The sequence below is a fragment of the Mandrillus leucophaeus genome, unplaced genomic scaffold, assembly GCF_000951045.1.
Source record: "Mandrillus leucophaeus isolate KB7577 unplaced genomic scaffold, Mleu.le_1.0 Scaffold842, whole genome shotgun sequence".
Lineage (NCBI taxonomy): Eukaryota > Metazoa > Chordata > Mammalia > Primates > Cercopithecidae > Mandrillus > Mandrillus leucophaeus.
In genome coordinates, this window is record NW_012109164.1 from 41264 (window position 1) to 51484 (window position 10221).

Below are 10221 nucleotides of genomic sequence, written 5' to 3' on the forward strand. Positions count from 1 at the left end.
CAAACTTCCTGATATCTGACCCAGGACTTTGGTAAAGGACATTTTCTCAACACTGCCTTCACTGCATACCCAGCCCCAGGTTTCTCATATGACTGTGTAACCTAGAAGTCACCTTCAGACACCTTGGAGGGTCTATAGTCAGTAAACTTAGATAAGCTGATGAAAATTTACTTACTTGTATCAGGAAAGGAGAGGTCAGCACAGGGGCAGTTAGGAGAGGCTGGGTTGGGGAGCAGATTATTTAACAAAGGGAAGCACATATAAGAGAAGGTAAAGAAATATTCCACTCGCAAATCGCAGTACCTGTGGATGAGAGACGTGGACAGGAGAGTGAGATGGCCTGGTTTGCCCTCTACCTCCTGAGCCTTCTCTGGGCTACAGCTGGGACTAGTACCCAGTCCCGGAGTTCATGCTGTGAGTATGATGTTTTTCCAAGGAGGTCAGGGAAGCAGTTGCCCTGGGGAGGGGCTGTGACCTCTGACACTGAGCTCTGCTGAGGAGAAAGTGGTTGAAAATAGCAATCACTATAGGAATTCCAAAATGGGTAAGTCCAAGTGTGATTGTGTGCTGTTCATCTTTCCTGACTTAATAGCATAAGTTCTTTGAGAGGCAAGTCTATACGTTTTTGATTAAGAGAGATGGGGCCAGGTACAGTGGCTCACACCTGTAATCCCAGCACTTTGGGAGACTGAGGCAGGAGGATTGCTTGAGCCCAAGAGTTCAAGACAAGCCTGGGCAACATGGTGAGACTCAATCTCTACCAAAAAAAAAAAAAAAATCTTAAAAAAAAATTAGCTGGGCATAGTAGCATGCACCTGTGGTCCCAACTACTCAGAAAGCTGAGGTAGGAGAATTGCTTAAGCCAAGGAGGTTGAGGCTACAGTGAGCTATGATCACACTACTGCACTCCAGACTAGATGACACAGCAACACCCTGTCTCAAAAAATAAATAAATAAAAATAATAGAGATGAAAGTACTACTGCAGGAATAATGGTTGATGGTACAAAGACAGACATTCAGTGGCTATTGTGACCAGACACCACTACATACTAGTAAGAGATTTTGGTACTCAGTAAGGATAAATTATATTCCAAATATTTAATATTCTTCATGAAAGAGTGAGGAAAAAAACGAATACAAGGAAATCAGTGACTTCCAGGAAAGTGATAGAAACTATGAGAAATGTCATGAGCCATATTGCTTGAAGTTACTAAATTTAAAAATCACTTTCTTAAGGATATGGATTATTTGAGAAGATGGAGAAACTAATTGTCCTCAAAAGTAAAATCTCACCATTTTCTCCATTTCTCTTTAGTCACTTAGGATACCAGCGCTAACCAAGTATTCGCTTAAAAGGCACCAAAGACGGCCAGGCGAGGTGGTTCACGCCTGTAATCCCAGCACTTTGGGAGGCCAAGAAGGGTGGATTACCTGAGGTCAGAAGTTTGAGACCACCCTGGTCAACATGATGAAACCCTGTCTCTACTAAAAATACAAAAATTAGCCAGGCATGATGGTGCGCACCTGTAATCCCAGCTACTCGGGAAGCTGAGGCAGGAGAAACACTTGAATCTGGGAGGTGGAGGTTGCAGTGAGCCGAGATCACACCATTGCACTCTAGCCTGGGTGACAAGAGAGAAACTGTCTGGAAAAAAAAAAAAAAGCATCAAAGACACAGGAATAATGTTTTTCAGAAGGAATGAGGGTTAGAAGGTGAGTAAATGGCTTTCCTCTTCTCAGCGGTTCCCTCAGCCCAGGAGCCCTTGGTCAATGGCATACAAGTACTCATGGAGAACTCGGTGACTTCATCAGCCTACCCAAACCCCAGCATCCTGATTGCCATGAATCTGGCTGGAGCCTACAATTTGAAGGCCCAGAAACTCCTGACTTACCAGCTCATGTCCAGCGACACCAACGGTGAGACATCTGAGTCGCTTGCACTCTCCCTGAATCTCACACGTCACACACCACCTCCAGATCCCAACTCAGTGTCCTTCCCACCCGACTGCAGCGTCTGATTGTACATAAACCACCCAAACACTTTTCCCTACATACCTGGAAGGGAACTGGAATGAAACACATGTGAAGTCAGAGCATTCATGGAGGAGGTCAGTAAAGCAGAGAGAGCTCTGGACTAGATGTCAAAAGAGTAGTCTTCCAGTTCCAGCTCTGCCACTTTATAACTCTGGGATCTGAGACAAGTCACAGGATATTGCTCAGCCTCACCTTCCAGATGATTCTAATAGCAATAACCCTACTACTGCTAATAGCAATGATAATAATGATAAAATCTCTGTTCTGCCTATCTCCCAGGAGTTGCATGGAGGCTCAAGGTAGATAAAGTTTAAATTATTTTGTAACTGCAAATTTCTGTATATAAATCTAGATGAATATTTTGCTGCTTTTCTAATCAAACACCAGGGATTCTCAAATAGCAAATACTAGAGTCATCAAGTTACACAGAGGCCACTATATTAAATATTCCCTTATGTATTCTTCCATATTTTTTTCTTTGGAAAGACAGATCAAAAAACTGCTCGTATTATTAAAAAGTCAAAATGCTCTGGATAAAAAGCAGAGACCTCATCACTGGCTCCTGGAGAGTTGTCCCCTGAGGATGCCTCGGTCTAACTATTGTGTTCTCTTCTCTGCAGATCTAACCATTGGGCAGCTTGGCCTCACCATCATGGCCCTCACCTCCTCCTGCCGAGACCCTGGGGATAAAGTATCCATTCTACAAAGACAAATGGAGAATTGGGCACCTTCCAGTAAGACCTCACTGGAAGGGAGAAGAAAGTCAGGCACATGGTTTTTCCCAAGAACTTTAAACCCAGACAGGAAAAGGGTGGGGGTGAAGAGAAAGGAAAGTTAGGGAAGAGACACAATGTATCCTTCACTCTGGTCCTTCTGATAATCACACAATGGAAAGATTCATTTCCAATCCAAAATGAACTAGAAAAGGTCATGATCCCAAGGATACAAGCTTGTCGAGTCATCACCTGTCTGAAGACAGAGTCATCCCTTTTATTCTTTGCAGATGCCTGATGACATTCTTTTGATAAACACCGTAGTTGCTCTTTGCCTATGCTGTGTCTCTCTTTGGGGGCAGGTTTTCTAGCAATTTCCTTTTCAAAGGCTTGGCTTTTCCTTGTTTGCAAATGTCCTCATTGTGTTGAGTGTGAGTCTGATGAAGGTTCTCTGTCCCCTTTGGAGGCCCCAATGCTGAAGCATCAGCCTTCTATGGGCCCAGTCTAGCGATCTTGGCACTGTGCCAGAAGAACTCTGAGGCGACCTTGCCGATAGCCGTCCGCTTTGCCAAGACCCTGCTGGCCAATTCCTCTCCCTTCAATGTAGGTGAGTAGGTCACCAGCACCCTGAGCTGGGAACATCAGAGGCATTGTACACTGAATGGTGGAGCTGGCACAGGGAAGTGGAAAGGGAGAGTATTCCATGGAGGAGGAGCTAAGGACGTGAATGTGCCTGTGGATGGGAGATACTTACCAGAAGTTTGTTGGGCAGGTGAATTGAGGAGTACATGAAGGAAGGCGAGGGAGCATTATGTAGAAACAAGGACACTAGATAACACTTGATATGTCTGGCAGCTACAGAATCTCCACTGGGAACAATAGTCATGTCATTCAAGTCAGAAGTTCTTCCCAAATTAAATACTAATGTCTTGCTTCACTTCTCCTCTGCGTCTCCTCTTTAATCACTACTGATGCTCTCACACTCCATTCTTTTTGATGCTTCTCCTCAGTACATCCAAATATCCTCTCTCCATTAAACAGCTACTCTCGGAACCCTAACTCACGATGTTTCCCTTCATGGAAACTCGGGGACCACCTTGCGTCTTTCTTCTGCAAGCATATGGCTGCTTGTGAGTGAACGCTTTTCCCTCTACGACATCATGTCCTCCTTCTGTCCCCTTCTATGGATAATGATCCTTCTCTGTCGGGGCCACTGTCACAGCCCACATTCATGGTCACCTCTTCTCCTCTGCCAACTCTCTAAGCAATAGTATTGTCTCAGGTTTTCACTCCCTTACACATGCCCCATCAGCAGCCTCTCTTGTTTCAGTTCCTGTCAGACAAACATGTGAACCATTGCTCTAGGATCCTCCCTGGGGGTCAAAAACAGACTGGTCTCCCTTTCACATCCGGGACCTCACACATTTCTGGGGCATCTCTGCCTCCAAAAGTATGGACTTATTTCCTTCTGGTTGTCAATAACACTATCACCCTTAATGAAGTTATGCAACTTCCAAATGGAGATTAAGGTGAGGAGGGGAAGATCAATGAAATAAAAGATGATATCTGGCAAGTCTTTTATTTCTTCCAGTCTTGCCATCCCAGAACTTGCTCATTTGTTCCACATGTTTATTGCACGCAAACAAGAAGAAGTCCCTTTGTGGGGTGCTTTGGTGGATGCAAAATTCCCACCATCTAAGAGTTCACAGAGCACAGTAACAAAAAATAAAAATAAAAGAGAGCATCAAGATTGTAAAACAGATATATAAACAACAAATGCTAAAGGAGTTTAAAACAGAGACTGCATCTGTCTTTTCTGGCACAAGAGCTGTATGATTGAACGTACTGCCTGTCTATATTAATTATAAGCATGAGCTGTTGAGTTGTATGGATCTGGGTTAAGATCTTGGCCTTGTACTTACTGACTGTGTGGCCTTGGGCAATTAATTTTTCTGAGCCTCTATTTTTTGTCTCTTAAAGGGAGATGATTACAGGTACTATTTCACAGGTTGTTCTGAGAAGCAAATGAAATCATGGAGCCAGAATACAATAAGCACACAATAAATGCTAGCTGTTCATATTGCTGTGATGGTGACTATGGTGATCTTATCCCCTCTGTGATTCACAGACACAGGAGCAATGGCAACGTTGGCTCTGACCTGCATGTACAACAAGATCCCTGTAGGTTCAGAGGAAGGTTACAGAGCCCTGTTTGGTCAGGTACTAAAGGCTATTGTGGAGAATATCAGCACGAAGATCAAAGATAATGGCATCATTGGAGACATCTACAGTACTGGCCTCGCCATGCAGGTAAACACGTGCTGGATGTTCTTGGTTGGGTTCCTACCAATAAGCCTGGATTGCAGAATCAAGAAGCCAGGCTTCTACTAACATCTCTGTGAAAATCCAGCTAGTATGACCTGAGATATATTCTCTGTGGTACCTGGGCCTCAGTTTCTCTACTGGTAAAATGCAGGTAAGTGTTAATTCCTCCCTACCTCTTATGTAAAGTGTGAAAACAAATCTATATGAACTCATTTCTCTTCCTTGGGGAAAAAAATGAAACAAATAAATCAAGAAATATATTAATTTATTATTAGTAATGATCAGTTTTTTGTAATAATTATAGACTATTGCAATTTGATGTATAAATAATAAGAATATTAAAGCATGCACTCTAAAAATATAGAATTTTCTGATGCAGTCTTACCAGCCAAGTGTTCTTTTTAAGTGTTTTTTAATTTTTTTAATTTTTTTATTTTTATTTTCATTTTTATTTATTTTTTTTTTTAATTTTTTTGAGAAGGAGTCTCGCACTGTCACCCAGGCTGGAGTACAGTGGCGTGATCTCGGCTCACTGCAAGCTCCACCTCCCGGGTTCATGCCATTCTCCTGCCTCAGCCTCCTGAGTAGCTGGGACTACAGGCGCCCGCCACCACGCCTGGCTAATTTTTTGTATTTTTAGTAGAGACAGGGTTTCACCGTGTTAACCAGGATGGTCTCGATCTCCTGACCTCGTGATCTGCCCGCCTCAGCCTCCCAAAGTGCTGGGATTACAGGCGTGAGCCACCGCGCCCGGCCCAGTGTTTTACCTTGATCTAAAAATAGCAAGTTTATACTCAAAGTGATTAAGGAAAATAACCTAACATTGACCCAGCCTCACAAAAACCCATAGTAAATGGTAAAGCAGATCTATCTGGCAGCCAAGTCCATACTCAATTCTATGCTTTAATAGCATATACATTCCCAGGCTTGGATTCTGTAAGATGTTCTTAGTGTTAATAGTTCCAAATCCAACAACCCACCCTACCCTAGTTGATTAGGGCAGCAGCCTCTACAGAAGACAGATGCACCAACGATAGTGGGCAGAAGTAACCAACTAGAATCAAAAACTAGCAGCCATCTGTGGCTGAATCCTCTAATCCCAACCAAGAACTCTGAGCTCCAATGTCTCAAAATGTCCTATGGGGATTAATAGGACTAGGGACTCTTCAACTCAGAAAGCACAGGAAAGGGAGAATCATGGCATCATGCTGCCAGCCCTAAACCTAACATAGTTGTGGACTATTAGAAAGAAATTGTCTCCTGGGGAAAACAACAGAGACTAGTATTGAGATTTCATACATTAAAAATTAGAAAAGGATATAAGCAACCTAAGAATTGGTTCATGTTAAACCTAAGAGCAAAAACAAAATTTGCACTTCAAAGGACCACGTATAGAAGTGACTAATTAAAATAAAGCTCACTTATATGTCACGGTCAAGGAGACTTTGTCATAGAACAAAACCCTGTTTTTTCCATGGCTGAATTTTACAAGAGCATTTCCAGTGCTCTGGTCTAGAAGCTTTTTGGAAAGGAAAAGGCAGTCTGGAAGAGATATAAAAGATGGTTTGGGGATTTGTGTGTGTGTGTGTGTGACTCACTAAAAATAACCTTGCTTCAATTTAGCACCAGACGGGGAAGTGTTTACTTTTGCTAACTTGGTTTGTGAATTCTGTTTGGATTTTATCACCTGCTAAGTACACTCTGATAAGCTGTACCTGGGAATTAAAGCTTTTCCTATCTAAAGGCAGGACCGTGTATATATCCAAATACCACAAGCCATGTGGATTTCTTGTCAGAATATATAATCTTTCCCTACGCTTTTTACTGCCTCTATCTGGAGTTTACCTAGGCATCCAGAAATCTGAAATCAATAGGTGTCTAATATATAACATTTTCCTAATCTAAAATATTCTGTCATCAACAATCTCAGCCTATTCACATGCTCTGGTGGCCATAATCAGCACCGTAAAGGAAGGGAGGTGGGAATGACAGCTTCCACATCACACATCACGAAATGCTTTTATACATTAGCCCCTTGGAACCTCAAAGGACTCCCCCAACAATAGACAGAAGTTATTATTTCTATTTTATTCATGCGATAGATAATGCAGCAAAATAGGCAAATGGCTGAATGGCTTGGTGTATTACTCAAGACTCATTTTGCAAGTAGCAGAAACCCAAATCCTTTTAGCTCAAGAAAAAAAAAAATGAGGATTTACTATTCACATACACTGGGAAGTCTAGGGCTGAATTAGGTGGTTTCAGGAATAACCAGAATAAAGGGCTCAAATCATGATATTAGGGGCCACTCTTTTTTCATCGTCCAGCCCTGATTTTCCTCATTCTTTCCTGCTTCAGGGCTTCTTCAAAGTGACTGAGACAGATGGTCACTAGCAGCTTACTGTTTACTTGCGTGGTTCCAGTTGAATAATCTTAGCAGAGGGAAAAAAAAAAAAAATCATTCGGTCTCCCAACGTCTGTATGTCAGGGAATGACTCTGATTAGTACATGTGTCCACCAATCACTGTCATCAAGGGGATGGTGCACCACCATCAGCCCAGCCCCGGTCATGAGTCCGTCCTGGGCCAGGGTTGTGGAGCCTCTGACAGTCCTGACACAAGCACAAAGTGAGGGAAAAGTCCACCAAAGAGGGCACATGACAACATAAAACAAGGGGTCTACTCCATTTACGTGGCCAGCTTGTCCTAGACTAAAATTCCCTCTGGAGCCCAGCTTGTCCTAGACTAAAGCTCCCTCTGGAGCCCAGCTCTCACCCTCACTCTACATTCAAGAATCGTTCATAAATATGACTAATAGTGTTCCCTGGATCTGATCATTGAACAGTTCTGTGTCTGCTGTCTGACAGACACTGTGCTAAGTGGTGGGGACATAGCATTGAAGACAAATGTGTTCCAAACCTTACACAGCACTGCCTTTGCATTCTGGGTGACTACGTGATCGCAATGATTAGTGATCAAGTTTATCTATTAAGACATATAAGAGCCAACTCTCAGCTATGCCTAATTCCTCTTTCTCTCTCTCTTTCTCTCTTCCTTCCCAGGCTCTCTCTGTAACACCTCAGCCACCTAAAAAGGAATGGAACTGCAAGAAGACTATGGATATGATACTCGATGAGATTAAGCAGGGGAAATTTCACAACCCCATGTCCATTGCTCAAATCCTCCCTTCCCTGAAAGGAAAGACATACCTAGATGTGCCCCAGGTCACTTGTAGCCCTGGTAAGACATCCACCTCTTCTTATGTCATAAAGCAGCAACTTATGCCAGAAATGACATGCGGATCAATGTTAAGTGGCATATAGGCTTGTAATGTCCATTATTCCCATGTGGACAGACCTCATCTGACTCCCAGTCCTTAATAGTGTGTGCTAGCACACAGACATACCTTCTTGCACTCAGAACTCTGCCCCATATCTACTTCATTCAGCATATATTTATGCAGCTCCTACTATGTGCAAAGCATTTTGTGGGATACTAGAGGTAGGAGAAGCTCCATGGTCCCAAATATCAAATAACATATAGCTTCATTTATTCCTTTGACACATGTACCATCAAACACTATGCATATCTTATCATATCTGCCTTTCACAAAGTCAGAAGGCATGTGTAAACAAAAACTACAATATTTGGGACAACGAAGTAAGGATGAAATAGAAGTTAAAGCCCCATGCAGTGCAAATGCAAACAAGAAAAATCGTGACCAGTTATTGATTTTGTTTGGGCAGCTTCGGAGAAGAACAGAATTCATGTTTAAGTCGAGCCTTAAAGATCTAACTATGAAAGCTCGATGCATGCCACACACCAATGAGATAGAGTGGAAACCTAGCATGCCCCTTTTAATTAAAAATATCTTTATTTTATCCAAGTATGCATACAATTGAAAGACACTTAAAATTCAAACATTACAGAAATATGCATTTAGAAAGTGGAGGTCTTGCATAAAAACTTACCACTCCAGAGATTACTAGTGTTTGGTATGGATTCCTCGAACTCTTTTTTTTTTTAGTAAAATGCTAACATAAAGCATCATTCCTCTTGCATTGCATGAACTTCCTAAGACAAGAAGACATTAATAAGTTTCTTGTCTATCTCAATGCAGAACGTGGAGACAAAATCAAGCAAGCTGATTCCAATCCTACCAAACACTACCACACTCACTCAACCCCTTAGGTTGCTTCCCAGTGATGTCCCAACCTTAGCAAGGTGGCCATGGAGTTTTTGCCGGAACTCCATGCTAGTGGTCCAACTACTTTGTTAAATGGTATGAAACTCACTACTTTCTTGAAACGTCTTCTGGGACGAGTTGCCAATAACAGAGATTTTAAACCTATAACACAAACCCCATAACCTTTGACAAATGTGGCCTCTTTGCCCTTCACAGATCATGAGGTACAACCAACTCTACCCAGCCAACCTGGCCCTGGCCCCACCTCCACATCTAACATCACTGTCATATACACCATAAATAACCAGCTGAGGGGGGTTGAGCTGCTCTTCAACAAGACCATCAATGTGAGTGTGAAAACTGGGTCAGTGTTACTTGTTGTCCTAGAAGAAGCACAGCGCAAAAATCCTATGTTCAAGTGAGTGTTACAAGTGTCATTCATCATTCTCTCCAGGCCTGATCTGAATTCCCATTTTTTCTCCATCCTCTGTTTTCTTAATTTTTTTTCCTTTTGATAACAGATTTTTATTTAATAACCCCTTGAGCAGCTTACAATCTAATAAATAGGTAAGGCTCTCATGAAAACTTAAATCATACAAGTCAATGTATGATGAAGTTTTAAAAACAAAAATTCAGAGGAGATTCAAAAGTCCGTTGCAGAGTAGAACAGGCGAAAGAGACTTTGTAGCTTTGAACCACAAAGAATAGGTACTATTTAGGAAGATATGGGAAGAGGTAAGTCCAGGAAAAGAAATGGCCAGAACAGGCTGGGCTCAGTGGCACATGCCTGTAATCCCAGCTACTCGGGAGGCTGAGGCAAGAGAATAGCTTGAACTCGGGAGGTGGAGGTTGCGGTGAGCCAAGATCACGCCATTGCACTCCAGCCTGGACAACAAGAGCGAAACTCTGTCTGAAAACAAAAAAGGAAAGGAAAGGAAAGGAAGAGAAAGGGAGGGGAGGGGA

At 42.5% G+C, this 10221-nt stretch overlaps 1 protein-coding gene across 2 annotated transcripts in view; it reads left to right on the forward strand.

The window, feature by feature from the left end:
- Positions 1 to 273: 273 nt before the first annotated feature.
- GIF (gastric intrinsic factor (vitamin B synthesis)) overlaps positions 274 to 10221 on the forward strand; it is a 15602-nt gene continuing 5654 nt past the window's right edge. Inside the window, exons 1-7 of one of the 2 annotated variants that reach the window (XM_011968397.1) lie at positions 274 to 414; positions 1742 to 1918; positions 2656 to 2769; positions 3215 to 3355; positions 4877 to 5058; positions 8135 to 8312; positions 9475 to 9676. In XM_011968397.1, the coding sequence (XP_011823787.1) occupies positions 336 to 414; positions 1742 to 1918; positions 2656 to 2769; positions 3215 to 3355; positions 4877 to 5058; positions 8135 to 8312; positions 9475 to 9676 (1073 nt within the window). In that variant the 5' untranslated portion in view covers positions 274 to 335. Of the gene's footprint in view, positions 545 to 1741; positions 1919 to 2655; positions 2770 to 3214; positions 3356 to 4876; positions 5059 to 8134; positions 8313 to 9474; positions 9677 to 10221 lie in introns of both variants that reach the window. The other variant, XM_011968398.1, reaches the window with a different exon arrangement.